The sequence below is a fragment of the Myxine glutinosa genome, chromosome 2, assembly GCF_964187855.1.
Source record: "Myxine glutinosa chromosome 2, kmMyxGlut1.1, whole genome shotgun sequence".
Classification (NCBI taxonomy): Eukaryota; Metazoa; Chordata; class Myxini; order Myxiniformes; family Myxinidae; genus Myxine; species Myxine glutinosa.
Window position 1 is genome coordinate 119,080,370 of NC_136262.1, and position 16,297 is coordinate 119,096,666.

The following is a 16,297-nucleotide window of genomic DNA, read 5'->3' on the forward strand; positions in this document are numbered from 1 at the left end:
TCCAGGTCTTTAAAACAGCTGTTCACCACCATCTCTTATCCTCCCCCATCCAAAACCTTGATCTTTTCTACCCCCCGCTAATTTCGGTCCCCTTGTGTTTTATACCTCTCCCCCCCCCCCACACCCCACCCCCCCCTTCCCACGGCTCCTGCCCCCAAGCCCTCTCCCTCCCACACTTCTCCCTGCTCTCAAATGTTGTGGTTGTGTGCTTCCCCTTCTCTCCCCATCTTGTCTTCCGCTCCCTCTTTTTGTATATTTTGTTTGTCTGGTTGATTTGTTTGTGAAATAAATGTTAGCTCTTTCACGAGCCTCGATTCAGTATACAAAAAAAATAAAAAATAAAAAATAAATCCATCTGAGAGACTCATTCTCATTGATGATCCATCTGATCTGATCCATTTGAGCCCAGAATGAAGCATTTATCCACGTTTGTAGTTGGGGATGAAACCCGGACTAACCAGTGCAAGGGTAAGTGCACTACCTGGGCAACTTCCTCTTGGACACTTGCTGAGATGTATATTAGTCAGCAATGTGGCATATAATGCCAGCTGGAAAAGTGGAAAAGTTGGAGAGGGGAATGGGAAGCAACTCAAATAATCTTCACAGGGTTTCAGTTCCAAGAAAATAATAATAATAATAATAAAAGATGCGGCCGAGTGTTTCAGTAGTGGATTTTGATGCCAAGAGCACTTGCAATATTAAAAAGATAAATTGATGAAATAAGCACAGGCAAATCCAAACCTTCGTTCGAATGAGCTCAATACAATTCCAGAAAACAAAGCTTCAAATGCAAGCACACTTTATTAGAAAAACCAGACAACAGAATGAAAACCGCACAATATTCCATCAAAATTAATATGGCTGTGACAAAGTTCTGTTTTCGTTTTCAGAGCAATGAGGCAACACTAAGTTACTGGGAACCTGTAAACCAAAGCAAAATGAAAACCCAATTTTAATATATTATCAGTGGCATCTGCTGCAAAATTAGAAAGGTATTTGGCGGAGGATGTGGGAGAAATGAATCGGCGTCATGAGCAACCTCAGAGATGCAACGGCTAGGCCTGAACCTCAGCTAAATCAGATGGTAGGGGAACCTTCGGATGTTTGCTTTCAAAGTGCTGCCGATAAGTCTTCGGGTCTGGCATTTGTGCCTGAAATGGAGATGGAACAAGAGGAACTAGAACGCCACTCAGTAGAGCGCATACTCCCGTCGTGGGTCAAGTTGGAATAGTACGATTTCACAAAAGTTTGAGGGAGTAGTTCAGTGACAACACAAGACAAGACAACACAAGACAGACACTGCACAGATATATATTTAGAATATATAGAAGATAATGTAAAAAAAAAACAAGACAATTTCACTTACATTTTCGGATTCAGCGTTCAATTCTATATAAGTGAGTGTATTTTGAGGCGTGTGTGACTTCAAATAAAATTGTAAGCCAGGAAAACGTTCGTTTCATTCCTTAGGGATACAACATGTAAAACTGGCCCAAACGTGAAAACAAAACTCGCTCATTTTAGGTCGCACAAGCTAATGCGACCACTCATTCTTCTGGGAAGAATCCCGTGCACATGCTGGTCGCACTTATAAGTCACCTAAGTCTTTATAAGTTCATCAAATACTGACACCGCGATTGACATTCGCTGAGGTAAATGTTGTCGTTGATCTCTTCTGAGGTTAAAACCCCCCCCCCCCCCCCCCCAAAAAAAAACAAAACAGTTTTAAAGCATTATACGTATCAAACGATACATTTTATGAAACGGGGAAACTTAATACACACTTTGATGGTTTTAAAATTACAGAATATGTCTTTATTAGATTTTTAAAAAAGAACCTTGAAGACGACGCTGCTAACAAAATACACCGCTCTAACACATAACCACGAGTTTAAACTACATTTACAACAAATATGAAAACTATTTTCATATCACAATGTTAAATATAGAATATATAGAAGATAAAGTTTTAAAAAATGAGCCCTATCTTCCAATGGTAAAAAAAATCCTTCAAAAAATTCCTGGATCCGGAATAATATCCAGAGCTTCACCAAAAACGAATAGATTCTTCCTTATCCCAAGGGCAATCATCCCACCAACTTTCATCCAAATCCGTTCAGAACTTTTCCAGATATCTTGTTCACAAACACACGAACACACACACACACACACACACACACACACACACACACGATCGAATGCATTACTCCCTGGCGGGAGTAATAATGCTGTGATGGAGGTTGGAGAAATCGAAGGGAGATTAAAATGTCATGTTTACAAGGAGTGAGGGAGGGGATAGTCAATAGTTGTAAGGCTTTAACCACCTTTTATATTCAAACAGTTAAAAAAAAAAAATTTTTCAACTGTATGAATGTTTGATGGACCCCTCTTGGAAGAGTGGAAGAGACCCTCTGTGGCTAGTCATTAGTTAAGTTAGCCTCATATTGGGGGGAGGGGGGGAGGAGGTGGGGGAGGACAGAGGCAAGGCTGGTTCAGGGTGAGATTGGGGGAAGGGGTGAGGGGGTGAGCCCAAGCTTGACCAGGTGGAAGGGGGGTGGGAGGAGGAGAGGGAGGAGTTACAAGAAAAGGTGTGTTCCTGCCCTTCGCAGTCCTCTCCCTCTCCACACTGAGATGACCTACCTTCATGAGTCTGCCTGCATTCCCTCAAAGCACACTCTCCTGCTGTTCTTCCTCGGGCCAGCTATATTTGCAACAGCCTGGAGCTTTCTATCCCCATGCAACCTCTTTCGCTTGCCCAGTTCGGTATGCATAACGGTTTATGTGTGGGTCCATCGCAAGAGGTTAATTTCTTTGTCAAGCTAGCTTAATTGCATTGTGTCTATCCTTATGTCCGGAATTTTGTGGCATCTTGTGTATCAATAAATTAATGAAGTATTTCTAAAGAGACCTGGTGTGTCTTCATTCCCACGCCAACGTTTTGGTTAAATTGGGATCCCTGGGAAGATTAAATTGGTGATAATTCCAAGTTTGATAACCATGGAAAAGGAATGACGGCATCCACTTAGGCATCAATTCGTGCACATTATACACCGCTCGGAGCGTTCTTCAGTTGTGTCATCGGTTCCCAGCTAAATAGACAATACCAAAAGCAAGGACCGTCCACCCAGCAGTATTTAAATCTGGTCAGTGCGAGCAGAGAGCGATTTAAAAAGCACAAGCAAACCATGATACAATTACCTGCCAACACATTGAAATGCAACTCCAGTAACCTTAATACACATATGTCAATGAGATAGTGTAAAATGTGCCAACCTTTTCAAATAAGAAAATATTCGACATGCAAACTAGAGTCCCTGTATATAGAGAGTTGTGTCAACTCAAATTTGGACGCCATTTTGTGTCTAAGTGTGTCGGATTAGATATACATGTACATTCGCGATATGGGGTGATATATTCTAAACCCGCTAAAAAAAAATTTACTACACATATTTAGTCTTATTATTACATACAGGTGATATTTGTTTTGTCAAAAACTCAGCTATTGCCGTGAAAAAGAGCTGTGTGGTGATATTAAAAGTGGTATGGCAATGCATATTACAAGCCAACACTGCATATAAGAGCTAACATTATAAGTAAGACAAACCAATGCTGTCGTTCTCTGAATTTTAATAACTTTTAGAAAGGAGTGTGGAAATATCCAATATTTTTTAAAGGGTGCCGAGAGCAATTCCGGTGTAGGACTTCCAGCCGACATATAGTCTAACACACTTAAAACAAATTCTGTACGTGGTATTGCCATATTTCTATACTGTACAACTTTAGTTTTATCGACATTTATATTCAATTTCCATTGTAATGATTTAACAAGCTGCAAGTCAGCTTCTGTCTCTGACATAAGGAAAACGTCATCGGCATCTAGTAAGATTGAAACGTTCATTTATTACTACACCCTTGCCCAGAACTCTGATGGATATTGCCTGATCGATTAATATGTTTCATAGCTGGCGACTTAATTAACACTTAATTTTCGACTGCGCCAAGCCGTAATTAAACAGAGAAAAAACTTTAAAAAATACCTGCAGTGTGCACGGTTCGTCTAGTCGAACAGATATGGAAAAGCACAGATAAGACGTCGTATTCACCATAACTTGTTTAATTTCACCAGGAACACGATGAGGCCAACACAGTAAACATTCAGTACAAAACTTGGTTCATACATTCAGTACAGAATCTATACATCTTATATTTCCCAGATTGGTTTGAACAACCAAAAGCAGAACAACCAGTCATTTTGTTTGGCAATAAACAACATTCCCGTACCAAGCTGACGTTCACGCACGGTGAAGTTAGACACAAAATGGCGCCACGAAATCACGTGACCAGAAATCTTGGGTCAGCGCATGGCGCAACTCTCTTTATACAGGGACTCTAATGCAAACCAGCTTGTTGTGTAAGCCGAGCAGAGCTTAGAAAGCCGCAATCATCGAGTTGGTCCACAACGATCTTTACCTTTTTCTTTTGGGCATGGATATCACCACAAAATTCATGTAACCTTTCGTGAGGCATTTAAATGGGGCGAGAAATTATAACTGATCAGAAGCTAAATAGATTTAACTGCACAAGAGGCAAAACAAAACATTAGCAGGCTCATTTTAAACAGTCAAAGTCCAGCAAAATAACTGCCCATAGGCCGGATCTACAATCTACATCCGGACCTGAAACAAAATGTAAATCGGCTTATTCTCGTCATCTACCCAAATCATCCACCTAGTTTTGTCATAACCAGCCACAACATTTTGAGATATCACGCTAAATATTGTTTTTAGCCCTATCTCTCAATGGTGAAGAATCATAAAAAAATGTATTAAAAAAATTAAATAAAGGTGTCAGTTCCATATATTCACTAAAATCTGATCAATTATTCTTTGTCACACACCCAATCTGTCCACCAAATTGCTTGAGTCTGTCCATAACATTTTGAGATATCCTGCTCACAGACAGACAGACAGACAGACAGGGGTGAAAACACAACCTGCGTCCACCTGCGGTGGTGGAGGTAATAATAGTATTTTCATAAATGTATACACACCCATAAAGGTTGGCAGAATGCATGTGCCATCCATCAGAAGGACATTAAGCTGTTGGAACTACCCGCCAGCACTGGGGATGTTGGTAGACATTAAAGATCTCATGGTGTCATTCGCGAAGAGTAGGTGAGTTATCACCCAACTCTAAAATAAAAATTCCAATTCCTGCCACAGTTGAATGTCAGGCCGAGCCAGGCAGTTCCAGAGGCATTGCCCCTAGCCGATCCAAAAAGGTGGCACTAATTGGGGCCATTAAACCCATACAATTAGGACTCAAAGTCCAAAAAAGTACCTGCCTGTACACCACTGCACAGTATGAAAAAATAAAGAAATAAAAGTGAAAGATCACTGCACATTTGCCAGTTGGCGCACACGCAATTGGATTCTACCAGTGTCCACGGGAGGTCTACCAGTGCCCACGGGAGGTCTTTAATAATGAAACAAGACAGAAAGTCCAACATCTGCATAGCCGGGCTCGTTTGATACTTTAGTTGAAGAGGATAGTATGACCTGGGTGTGGATACCAGTTAACAAATAATGTAAGAATATTTTTTTTGAAGTACTGTAAGTCTCTAAGCTGTCTGTCACCATGGAAGTGAAGAGATTGCATTGAGACACTTGTTATTCTCTATGTTTAGAGTCAACAATGAACCAACCATACACCGCTTCAATCCAGTAGCTTTGCAGTCACAATAAAGGGATTGCAGTTACGATTATATTTACTATATTATTATTATTATTATTATTATTATTAGGAAAACGATACTACTGTATTAAGAAACCTGGGCTAATTTGTCCGAAGCGGCCTGAAGGTGAGACATAAAGGCATAAAGCCTAAGGCCTATACGTACTGTGTCGCTGGAAGACCAGTAACACCTATGTTTTTGATATTTAATGGTCATTTTAACAATTGGTTTGTTTGCGTTTCACACTGAATGAAAAACATAAAGGTAGAGCATGGCGATTGTGATATATGATATGACCTGAAAAACATCGCCCGTCTCCGTCCATCCCTCTCCTCCACGGCTGCAGAAACCCTCATCCACGCCTTCATCACCTCCCGTCTGGACTACTGCAACAGCCTCCTCTATGGTTCACCCTCAATAATCACCAATAAACTCCAATACATTCAGAACTCCGCTGCCCGTCTACTCACCCATTCCCGGACCCGTGACCACATCACCCCCGTCCTTTATAAGCTTCACTGGCTCCCCATCCCCCAGAGAATCCAGTACAAAATCCTCCTCTTGACCTACAAAGCCCTCCATAACCTGGCCCCATCCTACCTGACTGACCTCCTCTCCAGACACTCTCCCACCCGCAACCTCCGCTCTGCTGGTACCAACCTCCTGACCCCCTCCATCCGGACGAAATTCAGATCCTGGGGGGACAGGGCCTTCTCCATCGCTGCTCCCACACCATCAGAGACTCCTCCTTACTCACCACATTCAAAACATCACTCAAGACCCACCTGTTCAACACTGCATTCAACATTTAACCCACAGCATTTAACCCCTGACTATCTCTTCTCCTTCTCCTTCCTTTTGCTTTGATTATTTACCTACTGATTTTTGTCTTTTTGCACTTGTTTTTTGTACTCTGTCAAAGCGCCTTTGGGCTTCTTGAAAAGCGCTATATAAATTAAATGTATTATTATTATTATTATATGGCAGATTCGACGATATGTTCGGCCTAAACAGCATTGGAATCAAAATGGCCGTGTGTGTAGTCAGCGTCGTATGCAGTATAATGACATCAGACATAATCACATCACCCGTCATGTGAACAGATCCTCAGCTCTGATTGGTGGTTGTGAGCGACATACACACATGCAGTGCCCATAGAAGATCAACACCACCTTTCAAAATCTTCACCTTTTGTTACCTTATACTTATAGCCTGGAATTAAATTGCATTAAACCAGACTTTTTGCACCTTCATCTACACATTGTAACCCACAACTTCCAAGTGTAAAACAAATTCTAAAAATTTCAGAAATTAATTAAAAATAAAAAACTAAAATATCTTGGTTGGATAAGTGTCCCCCCTCCCCTCCCCCACCCCTCCAAGTTAATACTCGGTGGAAGCACCTTTGACAGCAATTACAGCTGCAAGTCTACTGGGATAGGTCTCTACCAACTTTGCACACCTTAAGTCTGCTGGGATAGGTCTCTACCAACTTTGCACACCTTAATTGGGCAATATTTGTCCCCCATTCTTCTGTACAAAACTATTCAAACTCAGTCAAGTTGGAGGGAGCATTGATGGACAGCAATCTTCAAATCATGCCACAGATTTTCGATCGGATTTAGGTCTGGGTTCTGACTGGGCCACTCAAGGACATTTATGTTTTTGTTACTTAGCCGTTCCAGTGTAGCTTTGGCTGTGTGCTTCGGGTCATTGTCATGCTGAAAGGTGAACTTCCGTCCCAATTTCAGCTTTCTTGCAGAGGGTAGCAGATTTTCCTGTGGGATTTTTCTGTATTTTTCTCCATCAATTTCCCTTCTATCTTGCCAAGTGCCCCAGTCCCTGCTGATGAGAAGCATCCCCATAACATGATGCTGCCCCCACCATGATTCACTGTAGGTATAGTGTTATTTGGGTGATATGCTGTGTTGGATTTATGTCAAACATAGCGTTTTGCATTTTGGCCAAAACGTTCCATCAGATCACAAAACTTTTTGCCACATGGCTCCAGAATCTCCGGAGTGTTTTTTTTGCAGATCTCAAACTGAAATCAAGGTGGGCTTTTCTGAGTAATGGCTTCCTTCTTGCCACCCTACCGTATAGGCCAGACCTGTGGAGTGCTTGGGATATTGTTGTCACATGCACACAGTGACCGGTCTTTTCCACAAAGGCCCGTAGGTCTTTCAAAGTTGCCATTGGCCTCTTGGTGACCTCTATGATCAGTCTTCTCCTTGCATGGTTATCTAGTTTGGAGGGATGGCCTGACCTAGGCAGGGTCTTGGTGGTACCATACGCATTCCACTTCTTAATGATTATCTTGACTGTGCTCCAAGGGATATTCAAGGCCTTTGAAATATTTTTACACCCATCCTCGGATCTGTGCCTTTCCACAACTTTATCCCGGACATCTTCTGAAAGCTCCTTGGTGCTCATGGTTGAGACTTTGTTGTGAAATGCACTACCCAGCAGAGGAAACCTACAGGAACTGATTTTATTCTGAAATAATCAAAATCACTACAATTTAACACAGGTGGAGGCCAATTAAGTTGGTGTGATTTTGAAGGTGATTGGTTACATCTGAGCCAATTTAAAATTGCGATTATAAGGGTGGTGGACACTTATCCAATCAAGATATTCTAGCTTCGTATTTAATTATTTTTTTTGAAATGTGTAGAATTTGTTTCTCACTTGGAAGTTGTGGGTTTCGATGTGTAAATAAAGGTGGAAAAAGTCTGATTTAATGCAATTTAATTCCAGGCAATAAAGCAACAAAAGGTGAAAAATTTGAAAAGGGGGTATAGACTTTCTATAGGCACTGTGATACATACATACATACATTAAGGCATGGACTCACATTTATGTTTGCATTGTTTGTGATTCTTTTTGCCTGGAATAAGTACATGTGGTTAGGGCTAAATAATCTTATGTGGCCCACCCTGGTGGATGTGGAGTCATTTTAGTTAGTATGTCATGTCAGATTGTCACCCTTGTATGGAACCAGTTGGAAACCGGGGCATGGACTGGGGTATGTCTTCCGGTCTCAGGTCAGCGGAACACGAGTACCAGCTGCCGACATGGGGAGATGGCTCCATCTCCATCGGTCAGGGATCAGGGATCTGCAAACGCAGACGCCGGCTATCGTTGGTTAACAGTAATCGCAAGATTCCTGGAAATGCCCTGACGGCAGTAACTTGTAACAGTACGGGGGCTTAGAACACTTCGTGTCTGCCTGTTATCCTTCTCGCCTGTGTCCGTGTCTGCCTGCCATCCTTCCCGCAAAAACTGTTTTGGCTTTATTGAGTATCCCTGGAGGGGAAATGAGTTAGAGGATAACAAGCATATTTAGACATGCTCATTAGATTATGGAGCACCTACAGAAGCTCAGGGTGTCTCGTGCCAAATTAGGCCATCTTCGAGGCGAACAACCATGGCTTGTGCGATTTCCACACAGCGTCGGTTGCCGTTTTGGGTGGGGGCCTTGCAAATAAAAATACCTTAAATCACAGGTCTCCTTGTAAACTATTGTAGTCAAATCAAGGCACACAAACAAGCCTAGTAACATACCTTGCACACTGTACATGTATGAACTAATGCAGCCATGGCAGCTGTCTTTTGATCATGGCATTGCTGCTTCTTCTTGTCAGCTTGTTTCTTTGCAGACTTCTGTTGAGATTGGATCTTTTGCCGTCCACGTGCCATGACGTTTTCCCCCCTCCCCCCACAGGCTTTCACGAGGGACTGAGGGCAAAAATAAATAAAACAGTGAAAATTTCAGAACAGAAACACCGGAGTTCACACACAACTTAAACAATACATATGTATATTGTTACGGATCTGGGGTCGGCGCTCCCCCTACCAAGGGGGGGGGTCAATCCCCTTGTCTTTTACACTGGCCGATTCCCCCAGTCCTGGGGGTATGACGTCATGCCCGGTCAGCGCTGAATAGGGTATTAGGCTTAACCGTCCTATGACCTAAGTACCAGCGCCTTCCGGTACGCAAGGAAATACTCCCGCCCGGACCGCAGTGTAATTATGGATTACGCCGAGCGAAGCGCGCTGCGGAATCTGAGCCGTTTAACAAGGGACTAACCCCGATTCTAAAGCGTTGGCCGAAATCGCGCCACAGGACCTCAATTGACAGAAGGGACGAAAGCGATCGGATGAGAAAGAAACCAATACCTATACATTATCCTCTATACATTATCTCTAGATCCCTATACATTATCCAAACCCTCCCTGGCTTGGTTTTCACCACCACAACCCCATAACTAATGCTCATGTGCCCGAGGATGTGAGGGATGGCAGAGTTTCCATCCCCCCAACATCGGACATCTCTCACTATTAATTTTGCCATCAAATTCCAATTCTGCCCATCAAATTTGCCAATCATCTGCCAATCAAATTTTGCTCATCAATTTTGCCAATCACCAATTCCCTATCCCTACCAAATGTCCATTAACTTGAGCCTCGGTGCGCCTTTACATGCTCAAAGCTCGGCTTCGCCAAGCCGAGCGATGAATGCGGGTGGTTTGTCTACCTCGGTTGGGTCCGTCCGGCATTCGGTTCCAGGAAGGAGGTTTACTCGGGCCGAGATTCCAAGGTCCACCTCGGCGCGGAGCCGTCCGGTCCCCTGCCCGGTGCCCCAATCTCGCCCGGCCGGAACGCCGCAACCACAAGGGGTCGCCGTCCCGACCCTTCCTACCTGCCCTCGAACCGGGCCGCCCGCTCCGCTTAGCGGAGCGCGGACGCGACCGTGCAGGGCGAGGTCCGGCCCGGATCGTGCGCGGTGCTCCGAACAGGAGCCACGTTGCACCGATCCCTGCCGGTTCTCGCAGCCAACAAAGCGCACCGCGTACCGAGTGCTCGCGTCGGCTATCCGTCACCCTAAACGCTGCCCCGGTCCACGTCGATGCTTCACTTGCAGGCTCACACGCATACGTGACCCCTTTCACACTCACCAAGCCCGGCGTCTCCATACACTACGTTATTGTACCTTCTCCTACACACCACCCAGGTACACTCATTCCGCTCACAGACTTCGTTACACACCTGACCACCGCACACCTTGACACACACTCGTCGTTCACACACTTCATCAACATACTTCCTCGTGCCCACTCCTCGGTCACATCTTCTGCGACAACCATGGGTGTGCACTCTTCTGCACACCGGATCATGCGCTTCAATGTGCCCTCTCGCACCCGCGCCACCACCAACTCAGGTGTACATTCCCACACGCGCTCAACCATTCCAGGTGTGCATTCTTCCATTCCAGAGTGTGCATTCCTTCTCACCTGCCACAACCAACTCGTACTCCGTGTCACTCTCACCACCACACTCTGTCGTGCATTTACCCTCACCCTCGACAGCACACTCACTCCTGGGCGCACACTTTTTCCTCACACACCCCATAGTCGGACATCCTCGCACACCTCCTCTTTCCACACACTCTGCACCTGTCGCACACCTCATCAGCGGCCTCTCACGAATGCCCGGGTCCAAACCAACACACAAGCTCACTGGATCTCCTCTCACACCATATACATTTCCGAGTATATCGCCACTCACCTCGGCACCTCTTCTTCGCTCCTCCTCCGCCACCTGCAAACTCTTTATTTGGTCAGCAAGTACATCATCACGATTTGAGCACAGACCTTGTACATAATCCATCACTTCCTCCTTCAGCTCCTTCTTAGTTTCCCTCCGTCTCTTTTTAATTTCACTTACCCCCTCTTCCACTTCCTCTAATGTCTGTCTCACCTCTTTTATTTCCCGGTGCGCCCCTTCAATTTCTTCCTCTAAGGCCACCTTGGTCGTTTCTATTTGTGTCCTGACTTCCCGTTCTTTTGTCTCCATTGCCTCTGTCACCTCGTCCAACCTCTTTGTCAACCCCTCGTGTACCATCTGACATTCCTTCTTCGTCGCTATCAGTTCTTTTTTTATTTCTTTCTGTGTCGCCTTCAACCCCCCGATTACCGCCGTGTTCTTTTCCACTTGCTCCCCCAACTCCTTTTGTCCCACCGTCAGCTGCTCTACTCCCCGCGTCAGGTCTTCTATGCCCCCCTGTACCCTAGCCGTACTATTCCTCACCTCTTTCTCCATGCGCTCCTCACCCCGCTTTACCTCCTCACGTACCCCCGCGACCTCTTCGCCCACTCCACGCCTTATCTCCTCCCCCATCTCTCCCATCTCTTTGGTAGATGCCGCCCTCATCTGTTCCAAATCATTCCTCTGGGCATCCAATTTGGTTTCCAACCCGATTTTTACCTCCTCTATCTGATTCCCCATCTGCTTAATTTCCCAGGCGGATTGCTCCCCTATTTCCCTCAATTTGCCTTCCATCTTGTCTTCTAGCCCCATTAACCCATTCTTCACCCCTTTCATCCCGTTGTCCAACCCCTCAAATTTGTTGTCTAAACCCTCAAATTTGGCTTCTAGCCCCCCGATTTGATTTCCCATGTCATTTCTCAATTCCCCGATTTGATTTCCCATGTCATTTCTCAATTCCCCGATTTGGCTTCCCAATCGCTCCCCCATTCTGTTTTCCAATCCTATATTCCCCATTAGCATGGCCGCATGAATCTGCGCCATGAATCCACATCTATTCCTCAGATTTGTGCAGCGGGCGCAGCTACCGCGGCCACGTGCGAGCCGCCGCCATTTTGTGCTGCCGCAATCTCATGTGAGGCGCCGCCATCTCGTGCGCCTGAAACCTCCGCTACCGCATTCGTATTGCCCTCCTCTCATTCCTCCCTGAGGTCCTGGGCTGCTTCTACCCCTTCTTCTTCTAGCTCCCCTACCGGCATCCGATCACCTTGATCATCCATGGCACTATTTTAAAATTTAGATGTTTTAATAAAATTTCGGCCGCTCGTAATTTTGAGTGCGTTATGCGCACTTCGGGTCCAAATCCCACTCCCCGACACCAATTGGTACGGATCTGGGGTCGGCGCTCCCCTTACCAAGGGGGGTTCAATCCCCTTGTCTTTTACACTGGCCGCTTCCCCCAGTCCTGGGGGTATGACGTCATGCCCGGTCAGCGCTGAATAGGGTATTAGGCCTATCCGTCCTATGACCTAAGTACCAGCGCCTTCCGGTACGCAAGGAAATACTCCCGCCCGGACCGCAGTGTAATTATGGATTACGCCGAGCGAAGCGCGCTGCGGCATCTGAGCCGTTTAACAAGGGACTAACCCCGATTCTAAAGCGTTGGCAGAAATCGCGCCACAGGAACTCAATTGACAGAAGGGACGAAAGCGATCGGATGAGAAAGAAATCAAACGGGTAAGAAATAACAGGGATTTATTCACTACTATACAAGACTAAAGAAGAGGAAGAACGAAGGTAATTTACAGAAGACACAGTGCAATCCTTATAACAAGCTTAACTTATACCCCAGGGACAAGACAGAACAGAACAAACTCATGTACACAAAAGGGAATTCTCAGGCAGGAATGAATGGCTGAAAGGAGAAGAAGGGTCTGTGCAGAACGGCAGGGCTGGAAGGTGCGGCGGGAAAACGCGGCAACGACGTCTGCTCCAGCTCTGGGCTGGAAGTGAGCAGCCGGTGACTCCACGTACTCGGCTTTACACCGGCAGCTTTCTCATGCGTCCTCTGCCTCCTGCATCCTCTGCCTCGTGCGTTCTCTTTCACGTTCAGCTGGATCACGCATCTCCTGTCCTCGTGAAAAGGCTTGCGCGCGCGCTTATATTGCGCGTCGTGCGATGAAGCCGCCAACTCCGATGCCACGCCTACTGGTTTTTCCTCACCTCGGCGCTGGTTGGCTGGCGAGGGCTCTTTGGCTCCACCTTGGGTGACGAGGTGGGCCACGCCTGTGATCCCACGGCTCCTCCCCTCCTGCTGGTCTCGTGTGCAATGGAGTCTTGGGGTGAAGATGATGCCAATAACAACCACCCAATGCAACGGTGGCGAACGCCGCCGTACTGGCGCTTTGGAGGCCACGGCGATATTGTAGGGGATCCTATCTTATTTGATTTGATGCAACGCAAGGTCAACTACTGGAAACACATCCTTACCTGACGGCTGACACACATAACAATGAAATAACTGTTAGAAAGGCCTATGATTTGCTACGTGTTGCAATGTGGACTAACCAAGGTGCACTCATTTCAATTAACAGCCAATTAAGGGGAAATGTACACAGGGGGATTAAGCAAACCCAGGGATTGTCCTCAAACATTTCCCGACTAATGAATAATTCTAATTATCAATAGCAAACAGCCTAGTGTTGGCTTAGTGGTTAGGGTGCCGTCTTGGGATCCTGGGATCCTGAGTTCAAATCCCGGTCGATCGTTGAAATAACACCAGGGGGATTGACTCAGCCTGTCATCCTTTCGGGGTCGGCAAATTGAGTACCAGCTCACTGGTAATTGGGGCACTGCATCAGCGGCACAAACACGCTTCCAGAAAAATGATGCAACCAGCAGCCTCAGGCTGCATACGAAACAACAATAGCAAACATTGCATAAGAGAAAGTCAACAAATTGTTATCATGGTAAAAATGGAGTACTAGGCCATACTTGGACAACCAGTGTCAAGCATCCAAGGCTCGTTTTGAGATTTTAGCTGAAACCCTCACCTTTGCTTCCCCAAGTTTAAAGGTAATGCTCCTCTAAGTTCATTCCTAACCCCCCCCCCCCCCCCCCCTCTCATTTAGAAAGGCGTTTATCCAATGCTGGTGTGCCAGAACTAGCAAGGAAGAAGAACAAAATAAAACTCATATGTATGAAACCCTATCTCCCCCCTTTTAAAAATTGAACAGGAAATGGTGAGTAGATGCTGAGACTGTGTAGTTCTTGAAAAACAGCAGGTGAAATACAAGTAGCTCACATGCAAAACATATATGGTAATCATCTAATGCAAACCAAATGAAATTGTGTTAAAAAAGAAAAGAAAATAATAATCCAATTAATAAAAGTGGGTATCTGTCTGTCTGCATGTCTCTGTCTATGCTTAGCACAAAGACCAGGTCTGACCCAGGGCTTGTCCTAAGGGCATTTTCATCCACCACCTCAGATGTTTTCGTCCCTCAAGACCCCATCCCTGAAGCCATGTGACTATATGTCTTAATTATGTACTGTTTGAATGTCGGTTGCACCCACGTCTATTAATTACATATTGTTGCGGATCTCGGACGTCGGCTCTCCCCTTATCAAGGGGGGGGTTAATCCCCTTGTCCTTTTATCTGGCCGACGTGAGTCCTGGAAGTATATACGCTCCTTCCGGTCGGTATTAGGTAGGGTTATTGGTCAACTTAGTCCTAATACCTAATTACTAACACCGACCGCGAAGCAGGGAAATAACTCCCGCCCGAACCACGGCGTTAGTGGACACGCCGAGCGAAGCGAGCCGCGATTCGGGCCATTAACAATGACTAGACCCGATTATGGCGGTTCCGATCGTGCCACGTTTACCCAATGAGAGAAAAGACGGATGCGATCGGATAAGAGGAAACCAGAAAGAACAGGGCAATTTATTAACAATTTACAAGAAGGAGAAGAGGAAACGAAAGAAATGTACAGGACAGGAAGAGGAAGAAGAAGCACACAGGGCAGCCTTAAACAGTCTTATTCTTAATACCCCAGGACAAACGGGCCCGTCTCACATACACACTCACACGGGGATTGTGGATGGCTGATCGTCACCAGCGCGTCCAGGCTCCAGCCCGGCTCCGGTCCAGGCTCCGGTCCAGTGGGCGAAACCCGGCAGGGAGCTCCGCGTGTAGTGGAACGCGAACGGAAAATTATATAACGGGGGGGGGGAGGCTGGTGTCCTAGCGGCGGATGTAATAAGTGCACGCTCGTGCCAAACGCCCCCTCTCTCCAATGTCCTGCTTTAACACAAGGTTCCAACCAGAGTCCTTTCACAAGCACGCTCTTCTAGTCAGTCCTTCAAATCACAGTAGTCCTCCAAGTCCTTCTTTAATCAGCGCCAGCGAGTAAGTCCTTCAAATCACAGTAGTCCTCCAAGTCCTCTTTCATGAGCGCTGCCGTAATAGTCCTTCTTTAATCAGCACCAGCGAGTAAGTCCTTCAAATCACAGCAGTCCTCCAAGTCCTTCTTTAATTAGCGCCAGCGAGTAAGTCCTCTTTCACGAACGCTGCCGTGTCAGTCCTTCACGAGAGTCCTGTAAAAGGGCTTTGCGCTCGCGCTTTTATAAGTCAAGCAGCGATCGCTCCGCGAGCCCAAAAGCCACGCCTGTCAGGCGATCTTACCTCAGCCCTGGTTGGCTGGTTAAGGCTTACCGGCCCCGCCCTTGACGGCTGGGTGACGTGGCCACACCTTCTTCCTGGCACTCCGCCCCTTTTTACCGGGCCTCACCTCGTGGCTTATGGCGGCGTTTGGGCGGAAGCCCAGCGAGGCTGCGAACGCTGCTGGCAAGGCGCGTAACAATTTGGGAGGGCCACGGGGCACAGACAGGAGGGCGCGCTTAATGGCGTCGCTTGGAGAGGGAGGCTGGCAAAATGAATGGAATGGGGCCGACTTCTTATTTGATTGACACAACGCAGATTCAACTATTGGGAACATGGCCTCATCGATACA

The 16,297-nt window shown here is 46.1% G+C and overlaps 1 protein-coding gene across 1 annotated transcript; it reads right to left on the reverse strand.

The window, feature by feature from the left end:
- Window positions 1–782: 782 nt before the first annotated feature.
- LOC137422573 (zinc finger protein 706) lies at window positions 783–9,447 on the reverse strand. The gene is made up of 2 exons (XM_068109296.2): window positions 9,299–9,447; window positions 783–1,151 (listed from the first exon to the last, which is right to left on the reverse strand). Exons 1-2 carry the CDS (start codon window positions 9,431–9,433, stop codon window positions 1,056–1,058), a joined length of 231 nt encoding a protein of 76 aa, XP_067965397.1. The 5' UTR covers window positions 9,434–9,447; the 3' UTR covers window positions 783–1,055.
- Window positions 9,448–16,297: the final 6,850 nt, after the last annotated feature.